Source organism: Chelonoidis abingdonii, chromosome 1, assembly GCF_003597395.2.
Source record: "Chelonoidis abingdonii isolate Lonesome George chromosome 1, CheloAbing_2.0, whole genome shotgun sequence".
NCBI lineage: Eukaryota > Metazoa > Chordata > Testudines > Testudinidae > Chelonoidis > Chelonoidis abingdonii.
In genome coordinates, this window is record NC_133769.1 from 291,008,848 (window position 1) to 291,021,413 (window position 12,566).

At 45.2% G+C, this 12,566-nt stretch overlaps 1 protein-coding gene across 4 annotated transcripts in view; it reads left to right on the forward strand.

The window, feature by feature from the left end:
• MYCBP2 (MYC binding protein 2) overlaps positions 1-12,566 on the forward strand; it is a 457,693-nt gene that overhangs the window by 275,551 nt on the left and 169,576 nt on the right. For all 4 annotated transcript variants that reach the window (XM_075061530.1, XM_075061532.1, XM_075061531.1 and 1 more), the window contains exon 43: positions 9,445-9,532. In XM_075061530.1, the coding sequence (XP_074917631.1) occupies positions 9,445-9,532 (88 nt within the window). The remainder of the gene's footprint in view (positions 1-9,444; positions 9,533-12,566) is intronic.

Sequence of the window (12,566 nt, forward strand, 5' to 3'; positions counted from 1 at the left end):
CTTCAGCTGTACATGTGCTGGAGGTCGGGACTCAAGAGCTTGTGAATTTAAGTCAAATTTTTACTGTTTTTTTTTTTAAATTAAAAAGACCACCTGCTGTGCTCTTGCTGAGAGTACAGGGACTGGGGAAGGATCACACTGCTTGGGCTTCAGAGGCTTCTGCAGGGGGTAAGGGGAGAATCGCTGGGAGACAATGGCTTAGGGAGGTGGCAACGGAGTGATGTCCCCTCCAGTCATGGGGGAGGGGGAATAAGAGACAGATGTAGTCAAGTAGTTTAAGTATTTGAATGGGAATTTTCTTTGGATTACAAATCCCTTCTCTGAGAAAATCACCCAACCAACAGCAGCTGCTTTTGATGTGGGACCCTGCCCTTGTGCCCCTATCCAGTCTGCATTGCTGCCAGTTGTGTACTCACTGTGCAGGGAGGCTGCATCCAGGGCTCTCCATCCACCTGCATGGGCAACAGCTTTGTTGTCCTGGAACCCACAAACAAACAAGACACAGGGTGAGAACACAGGAGGGGCTGCCTTTCTCCAGGCAGTCTGCACCAAGGGTCTTGTAGCTCACAGACCTTCCCTGGAGGAGTGGGAGGAAACTCGGAGGACATGCCCTGGAGCAGCCCTAAGTGAAAACATGCCCTGAACTGCAAGACTTGGGCACATGAAATCCATGCAGGAGACTGCTGTAATGCCCCAGGCTCGAGGCATCATGCCAAGGATTGCACCTTGTTTTATGAGCTACTGCATTTGGCACTGGATCTGATCACTTCCTTTCCCAAGTCAACAGCCTGTCCCTGGATCCTCTCTGCTCCTTCCCTGCACCTTCACTGAATGCTCTTAGTTCTGTTGTGTCTGTCACTGCCTCTGCCCACGTCCTTGATACAGATAGAGTTCAAGGTCAGAAGAGACCACCAGATCCTCCAGTCTGACATCGTGCATAGCGCAGCCCCCAACACCACCCAGCGCCAAACCCAGCTACTGACATGAGACCAAACTATTACAGCTGCCAGGACTCTAGAGTAGGGTGCATCACAGGCAAAGAACAGGAGGGACCAAAGTGCACCAGTGCCCAAGGCCCACTCGGTGTCAGGAAAATGATTACATGAGAGAGACCCAGATAATCCTGACAAGTGACACCCATGTGCTGCAGAGGAAGGAGAAGCGCCCCCCGTTCCCTTATGTCCCCCCTTCCCCCGCCCAGGAACCCTTCCCCATCCAACCCCTCCTCGTTCCCTTATGGACGAACATACACCCCCTGGACCCCTGCCCCATCTACCCCACCAGCTCCCTATCCCCTGACCGCCCCTGGAATCTCTGCCGCTGACTGCCCCCCGCCGCCCCATCCAACCTCTTCTCACATTCCTGATTGCTCCCTGGTACCCCTGCCCCCATTCAACCTCCCTGTTCCCTGCCCACTGAGTGCCCCAACCCCTATCCACACCCCCAGCCCCTGACCACCACCCCAAACTCCCCTGCCTTCTATCCAGCCCCCCTACCCCCTTACCATGCTGCCTGGTGCACTGGTGGAGCCAGCCATGCCGTCGCCACAGCACAGCACGGAGCACCGGGTCTGCAGCTGCACTGCTCCAGGAGATCACAGTCCGCTGCCCAGAGCATTGCGCCAGCAGTGCAGTGAGCTGAGGCTGTGGGGAAGGGGGAACAGTGGGGAAGGGCCCAGGGGTAGCCTCCCGGGCCAGGAGCTCAGGGTCTGGGCCGGATGTGGCCCGTGAGCTGTAGTTTCCCCACCTCTGGCTTAGGTCATTGTAGGAACAGTATCTTCTATTCTTTTTCCCCATCATTGTGCAATGCCAGACTCTTCAGAAGATGGTATACAAACCCCTAAAACAGAAAATAATGCAGTGAGTTGATTATTGAGAGAAGTTTCTTTTAAACACTAGGTGTTTTCTGATATTATGAAGAATGGAGATTAATATTCCTTATACGTTTTTATCTTAGTGTAATTACAGATGCTTTAAACCTCTGAACATCTAATATTCTCTCAAATCCTCCTGAATATGTTGCCTCAGTAATACCTATAGAAGTGAAAAGAACAAGGAGTACTTGTGGCACCTTAGAGACTAAAAAATTTATTTGGGCATAAGCTTTCGTGGGTGAAAACCCACTTCATCAGATGCATGAAGTGGAAAATACAGTAGGAAAATATATACACAGAGAACATGAAAAGGTAGAAGTTGCCTTACCAACTCTAACAAGACAAATCAATTAAAGAGGGCTATTATCAGCATAAGAAAAAAATCACTTTTGTAGTGGTAATCAGGATGGCCCATTTCATTTGTTCTTGTGTAATGTTGGTATCACCACACTCTTAAGGGAGGCCCCACCCCACCCACCTCAGTTTGTTTGCTGCCACAGAGAATAAACAGAAATCCTTTGTGATTTCAGGATCCCACTAGACACACTTTGGCTTCCACCAGCCTTTGGTTGCTAGTTGCAGGGTGACTCCAACACAATCCCACTCCCAAATTTCCCCCCAAAATGTATGTTCTGCACTGTTCAATCCTCTCCTGGACAGTCCCTCTAAGGGGATCAGTATGCAACAGTCTGGTACATGAAAAGGAGTACCCATGCAGTTCACAACACTGGATTAGTTTTGATTAAAAATAAAACAAGTTTATCTACAAAGAGATAGGGTTTAAGTGAGTACAAGTATAAGCCATTAAAGTCAGAAATGACTAGAGGAATAAAAGTAAAATGCTTCCTAGGACTAAAACTTAACCAGCTAGACTTGGTTCAAGATAAAATTCTTACCACATGCTCCCAGCAACATGGCTGACCAATTTTCGGGTCAGGATTTCTCCCAAAATCAAATGGCAAGGTTTCTATTGTGGTCTTAGGTGAAAGAGCAAGAGATGGATAGGGAGATATAACTTGGCATGTTTTTTTTCCCCTCACTTTTATAGTTAGTCCCTCTTTGAAATATATTTTCTTGAGGGTTACTCCTAGATAAAGTTCATTCCCATTGTGAGGGTGGAGGCAAGGAGTATGGTGGTGAAAGAGGTTCCATTCTTTTGTTTGCTAAGGTGCAGATCTATTTGTTTGTGCCCCCCTTGCTTGGAAAAGAACTGCCATTTGACAGGTGATTGCCCATCAGCTTTGACACCTGGCTAGAGATGTGAGCTTCTCCTTTGTCTTTGAGAAACTGGTTTACCCACCCCCCAGACTTGTCTGGCAAACACATTTGAGACCCAATTTCAGTTTGTTTATAACTTTATATATAGTGATGCTACACATATTTCATCATGATATTATTGACCAGTGAGTTATTCTTTATCAAATGATACATTAGAAGTCTATTTTATACAAAGGTGATTACTGTAGTATAAACGGTGTGAATACAGAGGTGCATTCCATCACAATGATCCACTATACATTGAATGTACACAGCCTTCAAAGGAAAGTGGCCATCCAACCTTGAGTACTCCAATAGCTTCACTGGTGGGAGAACAGGGAAAACATCATCTGGGGAGGAGGAGAAATCTTCATTGCCCATCACCTACCATCACAGTCACCACTGTTACCTCCAATTTGACCTGGGGTCCACAGTACCAAGACCTCTAGGTACATGATTGTTGAAACACCTTAGTCCAGGTTCTATATCAGCATGCTAGAGCTCAGAACAGTGCAGTGGGCCCTTAAAGCCTATTGAGGATCCCTGCAGAATTATATAATACAGTTGCTTACAGACAACACTATAACTGTGTGCTATATCAATAAACATTGAGAAGTGCATTCCCAGCTCTTATCTGTGGAGGCAATAAAACTATGGCTGTGCTTCATCTAAAGCTAAACCTCATTGCATTTCAGCTTGCAGGGATGGATTAGATGGAGGTAGATTTGCTCAGCAGGCCATCTAATGATCAACAGAAGTGGTCCTTGAAACCAGTGGTGACTGTAGCACTATTTGACGTATGGGGCCATGCAGTAATAGACGTCTTTATGCCCAACAAAACTGCCAGATGCCAAGTTTATCACAGAAGAGTATATAGGAACAAAAGCTCCATCTTAGATGTGAAGCAGCAGGACTCAATCCAACACTATTCTGTATGCCTTCTCTCTCATTTCCCTGTTACCCAAGGTCGTAAGGAATAGCAGTTTGGATATAGCAGAGGTAGGTAACCTATGGCACACGTGCCGAAGGCGGCACATGAGCTGATTTTCAGCAGTATCCACACTGCCTGGGTCCTGGCCACTGGTCCGGGGGGCTCTGCATTTTAATTTAATTTTAAATGAAGCTTCTTAAACATTTTAAAAACCTTATTTACTTTACATACAACAATAGTTTAGTTATATATTATAGACTTATAGAAATAGACCTTCCAAAAACGTTAACATGTATTACTGGCATCTGAAACCTTAAATTAGAGTGACTAAATGAAGACTTGGCACACCACTTATAAAAGGTTGCCAACCCCTGGGATAGAGTAAACATTATATTAAGTCTCAATATGACCTTGTTAGCACTGGTATCTTCAGATTGTCAGAGAGCCACCATAATCACTGCCTGTCTGTCCAGAGGTCTGTCTTAACCCAAGGGAGGATTCTGCGTTCCAACCTAGAAATATTCACCTTACAGTGTGGAAGATAGCCTACTGACTAAAGTGGACTGTTTCTTTTTTTGAATTGTTCAAATCATCCTTTTGTAATCTAGGAAAGGTGCCACTCTGACGTATGATTGTAATATCTACTCAGCGCAATTCTGTTAAGAACAAGGACTTCTCTCCCCAACATTCTCTAGGTTTCTCCCATTAGGGAGCCTCTGCTGTCATAGAACTTTAATTTTGTCCTAACAAACCTGCTAGGTCCTACTTACGAGCATTTTGCTCAAGTCTCTCTTGTGCGCTTATTAAAATTTTCCTGTTACATCTACAATGGAAGTTCAAAAACTGTACACCATCAGTTATGCTACCACTACCTTATACCCACATATCCTTCAACAGTCATTTAGCACTCTGTTTCTACAGCTGCAGTGCGATAACAATGGGTGGGTGGGTATTAGACATCATCCAATCTGGCTATGTGATAGTTTACTTCCCTACCTCCTCCAAAACCCCCATTCCCATTCCTCTTCAGGGACCATTCTCATGAGGGGATTCCTAGGCAGGAAGTAGAGTCCCTCCTCCAATGAGGAGCAATAGAGTGGAAACCTCTCCAACACCAGGGAAAAGGCTTTTACTTGATGTACTTCCTAGTACCCAAAAAGAATAGTGGTTAGAGACCCATTCTCCAACTCTGTAATCTCAACCACTTTATTTGCAAGCTGAAATTTCGTATAATCACACTTGTTTCCATAATCCTACCCCTATAAAAAGACATTTCCATTTACAGCTCCCTCTATGACGGACATTTACATTGACATGGACATTCATCCCCTCTCACAAGCAGTTTCTCAGTTTCATGGTGGGCCCGGACCACTTCCAGTAAAAGATGCTTCCATTTGGCTTTGCCACTGATCCTAAGCTCTTTACCTAAGTCGTCCTGGTAATAGCAATTCATTTCGGATAGAAAAGTCTGACGGTCATCCCTTATTTCACCAACTGGCTTCTTGTTTCCAGGACATTTCAAGAGGCCTGCATATTGACCTCATTAATACTTCAGCTCCTTTTCTCTCTTGAAGCCAGTGTAAACTTTGAAAAGTATATCCTCACTTTGATACAGACCACAGACTTCATGACGTGACTTTGGACTCAGTCACAGAGCTTATCTACCAAGGGACAGGTTTCATGCCAGAACAACCTGATAGACCAGGTTATTTGCAACCCTCAAGTACCAGTCAGAACTTGTTTTCCTTCTGGGACATGTGGCTTCATGCACTTGTTACCCCATTCGCCAGACTCTTCTTAGATTGCCTAGAGCCGTGCCTCCAAACAGTGCATTCCCTGACCAAACACAGCATGAATATCACGGTGACGCTTCCTTCCAAAGTAATGTAACATAATCTGTAATGTAAAGTCATCCCATCAACTACGTGTGGGTGTTCCCTTGCTATCCCCCTTACAGGACAACATAGTAATTACACATGCCTCCCTGTTGAGCTGGAGGGGCCCACACAGACATACAGCACAATGCACTTGGACACCCCGAGAAACCAGGATGCACATCAGTCTTTTGGAATTTAGTGCAGTCTGATAGGCTTGCAATGCCTTTCTTCAGTTTATCCAGTTCCATCATGTTTTCATAATGTTAAACAGCATAACCAACTTTTACATCAACAAGCAAGGAGGGGTAAGAGCCATTCTCTTGTGTATTGAAGTAGTTGCCCTATGGAATTTGTGTATTAGGAACTGAATCACTCTGTCCTCTTCTTACCTTCTGTGAACTCAGAATGTGTTGGCAGGCACCCCCATTAGGCATTTTGCTATTGATAGTTAGTGGGAGCTGCATGATTCGGTAGTGAATAGTATCTTCACTCAATGGGGAACTCCACCTGGAATCTGTTTGCTTCCCAAATGAACAGGAAATGGAACATCTACTGTTCTAGGGGAGCTCTAGGTCTACACTCTTAGGGTGATGCTATCTTCTGACCTGGTCAGGAAACCTGAACTATGCCTTTCCTCTCTAGCATTCCTACCTCAAGTCTTGTGGAAACTTCAACAGGACAGGGCATAGCAGGAGTCATCCTGCCCGCCCCCAATTGGCTCAAATAAATTTGTTTCCCAAATCTCCATTTAGTGTCATCTCATCATTCAATTAGTATCCTTTCTTTTCTTGATCTCTTGACCCAGGAGAAATGCTGTATCAATCACACCATCCCTGAAGCACTTCATCTCATTGCTTGGTTTTTGGATGGGTGTCAGACTTACAACATTCCTGCTCTGAAGCCGTACAAACCATCCTTAATAACAGCAGAAAGGAGTTCACTAGGTAACATTATTCAGCTGAGTGGAAGAGTTTTTTCCATCTGTATGCAGCTGGAACACAAATCCCATGTCAGCAAATAGCCCAAAATAAGGGAATATCTGCATTCTGTCAAAATGACTGGGCTCTCCCTCAGTTCTGTACAAGACCACCTGTCAGCAATCAGTGTGTACCATCCACTGTCAGATAATTACTCAATTTTGATTCGCCAGTTGCAGTTCCCAGTTGCGTGGGTGGCCCTCCCAAGCTCTGAGCTGCGGGGAGGGGCACCACTTGGAGTTTCCAGCCACCATGTGTGATGAGGGGACCCCACAGCTCTGAGCTGCCGCTTGCAACAGGAGGGACCTTGGCACTTTCGGCCCCTACGGGCAGCGGGAGGACTCTGGATCTCCAAGCCGCCACAAGTACCTGGGGGACCCCAGAGCCTCAGCAGTAGTGGGTGCTGGATCCCTCCCTCCCCATTTTGTCAGTTATTCTTGGTAAAAATCAGGGGCAGATCAAGGGCTTCCATGAATTTTTGTTTATTGTCCATAACCTGTCCATGACTTTTACTAAAATTAACCATGACAAAATCTTAACCTTAGTTATTAGCCACCTTCTTTGCTGTCCTCAGTGTAAATTAGAGCATCTTTCATACTGCTCTAACTCACCCAGCTATCCATAGCTCCACACTTTTCCCCCCAGGAATCCCTTATGCCAAGGATTCTGGAATGTTGCGCAGATCTGCGGGGCTGATCGTCTACCACCTGGAGACTTAGTTAAGCTGGCCAGGGCACAAAGGTTGATCTGGCTGTATTTTTCAAAGGGGTGACTGTATTCATCTCGTCTTGTTTTTTTCTCTTTTCTCCCATAGGACAAGATTCTGATATCCTTGATCACATTGAATAGAAACTTACTCAACAAGCAATCCCATTGAAGTTCATGGGAATACTCAGAGAGTATGGTGGTATTCAATGCAAATAAGGATATCAACAAGTAGTCTCTAATTTAAAAAAAAAATGTACAAAGCAGAAGGGTATCCTTGCCAGTTAGACATAAACACATTATTTTAGTGTCAAGACTAGTAGATGGGCAGAAAGAGAATATGATTCTATGAAGGTGATGTAGCAAGCAGCAGTTGGGTGGTCAGTCCACTTGTATGCTCCGCATTTCAGAATCTGTAATCGGAGTCCACTTGGGTTCAGTTGCATAAGGACTTGAGTCCAAAACATACCCTCTAGTTACAGATTAATTAGCCTGCGTCTATGGAAGGTGGGGCATAATCAAGATTCTAGACTGGAGGGCTCTTTGGGATTTTGGTCTTTCTTTGTATATTGTCTATCTCTGAAGGAAATCACTACCCTGGAAGCTCCTCTAGTTAACTGTTCCCACTCATTTGTTTCCTTTTCCTGTATGTGGAATGAATAACTTCCTGAGTGTAAGTTTAGAACCCATGCACCCAATTTTCAGAAGTGCTGAGCCAACCCACAGCGCTCTCTAACTTAAATTGGCATTGTACTCAGCACTTAAAAAAACAGACCCGTTGAACACAATGGAAAAGACTGCACTCTTAGGTTTAAAACATGAGCTCAGACACTTTTGTGTTCCACAGACAGAGAAATGGAGAAACTGGAATGGAGCACAATAGTCCCCTTTCCTCTGACTGGGGAGGAACAACACTCCCCTTCCCACCTTAGAAGAGGAGCAGCTGGAAGGAAAGGGAGCCTAGGATCTGGGGAAACTAGTGTGGGGAAGAAATTTGGGACTCCCTCAGGAGCACAGCAGAAGGAGGTTGAGACCATACTTCCTTTCTCAGCCCAGAAGAAGGGGATCTTGCCACATACAAGGACCAGCAAGAGGGAAGAGGGGTTCTCATTTCCAACCCACCTGCAGAGCAGCAACATCAATGAGAAGAGCCCCAGAGCTTTTTACCCTCTCTGAGGGCCAATATACAGGGAAGAGGCTGTAAGGGGCTTCTCCTGAGGACCAGCAGCAGGGTGGAAGGAGAATCTGGAGTCCCCCTCACCCAGTAGGGTAAGAAAGGGAGAAGCCCTTTGAGTAATGGTACCTCTAAGTTGTATACGTGAGTGAGTTCATGGATGCTGCATACATGAACACATCTTAGAGGGAACATAGCTCTAAGGTATTAATGCATGTATCTACAGTTGGTTTATCTAGTAGTATGTTTCCAAGTTCCCACTCTTTTAAGTGAATGCTGCAGGCTAAAGAAAACAGTTATTTTCTGGTAAGAGTGATTCTGCTGAGTGTAAAAGCCTAGCAACCGCCTACATTTAATAAATCCTGTTAATCAGAGAAATTGTTTTCAACCTTTTTTCTACTGTGATTCCATGTTACTACAAAAAAAAAAAAGGGTCAGGACTCTCCTCCCTTATATCGGTAAAGCAAGGAATGTGTTTATAACTCCATGAAACCTGTTTAGGACCCTAAGGATTAGCACCCCTGAACTAGAGCACAGTAATTTTGTGTCTCACAATCTTCAGTAGTGTGTGGGTGTTCTATTAATACAGCTATTCAGCTTTTCTTTTCTGAAACTACCTTTGACTTTAAATTCTTCTCTTATTTTTGCAGGGTATTATACAGCTTGAGAAAGAGTTGGCCAATCTAGGAGGAGCATGTGCAGCTGCTTTGATGAAAAAAGATCTGGCACTTCCCATTGGTAAGTCTCTCTTAAAGAACATAATTTTTTCCATGATAATTGATTTATATTATGTTTTGTGAATTACTAATATTCTGTGATTTTTAAGATTGCTTCTAGTTGGAGATAAAATTTGTTTTCACTTTAAGACTAAAAATTAATCAACACAGATAAATAGTGCTGTTTTGCTGCCCACTCTACTCCCTTATGTATAGGGAGTAAGGACATCTAGTATTTAAATCTGACCAACTCACCCCATTTACAGGTAGAATACCAGGGTATGAGCTATGTTCTCCATTTTCTTAATGGTACTTCACAAATGTTCAGGTATCTTACTATTTGTTTTTATTATCACTGTTCTTTCTCAGCACACTCCACATCAATCATTAAGGAACAGCAACTGTGGTGCTGACTTGTGAAATGTGCAATTATTTGTTTAAAATTAAGTGGTCATGAATATCTGTAGATCTTGGAGCCTAAAATAATAATTCTCCAAATTTTAAAATTATCAAAAGTATTACATTACTTCATAAGCAGACATAGTACACGTTTTCAATAATACAAACACAATTTAAAAAGTACCACAAGTGACAAAAATGAGATTCAGCAAAAATGACTGGAGCAGAATGTTGTGACTGAAGTAGAACTACGAAGAGAGAAATCCTAATTCTGAACTCTCACTAGTTTTATTCTTGCACAACTCCATTGTCTTTAATGGAGTTATTCTTGTTTACAGAAGGCTCACAGTTTCTTCTAAGGTGTCTGTATGACTATTTAAATTCACTGCTAGATTCAGATTAGTGATTAGCTTGTTAGGTTAAATGTAAGCAAAGCCACTAAGTGTCCACATATTGCAAATGAGAGTGCTTAATAGAAAGAGCATATTAATGAGAAAGGGAACATATGTTTTTGAGCTTGTAACTGCACACTGATCAAATAGAATTTTTTAAAAATCAGATATTTTCTTGTGCGCTTGAGCATGCAGATCTCCTTCTTTCAGTCACAGTGGGCACTTCTGGCTTCATTTAGCTCTCAAGAGTATGTTAGGCAATTCAATAACATTGATTAGAATCCCTCTTTCCTCACCCTTGGATTAGAGATAGTTAAAACTTACTTCCATTGATGACCCTGCTTACCAACTGCTCCCTTTATTTTTCCATGCAAGCAGGGCCGGTACAAGGAAGTTTCGCACCCTAGGTGAAAACTTCACACCTTGCACCCCCCACCCAGCTAACCCGCCCCCCCCCCAACGGCAGCTAACTCAGGCCCCCACCTCGGGAGCCCCTACAGCAGCTACCCCCCCCAACCGTGACAGCTAATCACCCCACCCCCACCCCACCCCCGCCACGGCAGCTAACTCGCCTGGGGACGCTCCCCCGCGGAAGCTAACCGTGCCGGGGTAGCCTGCCTCAACTCACGTCAGCACCGTCTCCTCCACTGAGCACGCCGGTGCTGGCTCTGAACCCCTCACCGCGGGCATGCGCGCTGGGCCTATGGGAGAGACTATGAGCAGGCTGTGTGCTCAGCGGAGGAGGCAGAGTGGAGGTAAGCTGGGGCGGGGGCTGTTCCCTGTGTGCCTCCCCTCGTTACTGCGGGCAGCCCCTCCCCGCGTCGCGCCCCCGTGTGCCCCCCACCAGCTCACCTCCATGCCCTCCTCTGCCTGAGGGACTTTTGTGCCCCCAACCACTAGGCGCCCTAGCGACCGCCTAGTTTGCCTCAAGGTTGCAATGGCCCTGCATGCCAGAGAAAAAACAGAAATGAGAATGCTCCAACTTTAATTTCCTGGCTTTTCTAACAGTGAATTATCTCCAAAGACGGTTTTGACGAAAATGCAATTCCTTCCTCTAAAGGGATACTTCTTAGACTTTTATAGTCTTTTTAAAATTGTTTTCTACCCACAGTTCTGTGACCTTCCCTGTTCACTACTAGCTGCTTGTCTCAGACCGAAGAGCAGCCTTTAATTTATTCATTTTGGGGGGCAGTAGTGAGCAACCTTTAGTTCTCCTCCCTCCCCTGGATTGAGTATTGAGCAGTGTAGTAGTCTCAGGCCACGTCTACACTACGGATAAATCGAATTGCTAAAAATCGTGTTATAAAACTGATATTATGATTCGATTTCTTGGGCCACACTGCACAGTATTCGGCGTTGTGCATCCATGCTCCGAGGCTAACGTGATTTCTGAAGCGTTGCATGTGTGGTAGCACTTCCGTAGCTATCCCATAGTTCCCGCAGTCTCCCTGCCTCTGGAATTCAGGGTGAACGTTAATGGGTCGCGGGGGGTCTGGGTAAATGTCGTCAGTCATTCCTTCCTCCGGGAAAACACACCTGACAATCCCTTTCGCGCCGTTTTTCCCTGGATTGCCGCGGAGGCAGACGCCATAGCACGGCAACCATGGAGCCCGTTCAGCGTTTTTTTTTCCAGCACCAATGCGTACTGGATACCGCGGAGAGAGAGGCGATACTCCAGCGCTACACAGCAGCATTCACTTGCTTTTCGCAATGAAGCAGAGATGGTTACTGGCGTTCTGTACCATCTACTGCCGAGAAAACTGGCAATGAGATATGACGTTACTCTCCCTCTCTGTACTGTCCGCTGCTATCATGAGTGCCCCCTGCCTGAAAATTTTTGAAAGCAAAATTGTGGACTCACTTGGCAATGAGTCAATTCCTCCTTATGGTTCTAAAAATAGTCCGTCCTGCCTAGAATAATAGCAGTGTAATAGAGATCCAGTGATCAGAGAGCACAGCTCCCCGTGTCAGTATTCACAGGGTTGCTCCTGCAAGAACCGCACCCGTTGCTCTCCTCCTCCTCAACCTTCGGCTACCGTGGCAGTGCCCTCCCCCATTGTGCATGAAGTTGTAAGGAATACAAGAATAAGAAACAGAGACCTGTTAGAAAGATAAATGGTCGGGGGGAGCACTTGGAGGCAGCCTCCCGGGGCTGTGACAGTCCAGGCAGGACGACTCTATTTTTAGAAACCATAAGGGAGGAATTGACTCATTGCCAAGCGAGTCAATCCCAATTTGCTTGCAAAATTTCAGCCCCAGTTTCGA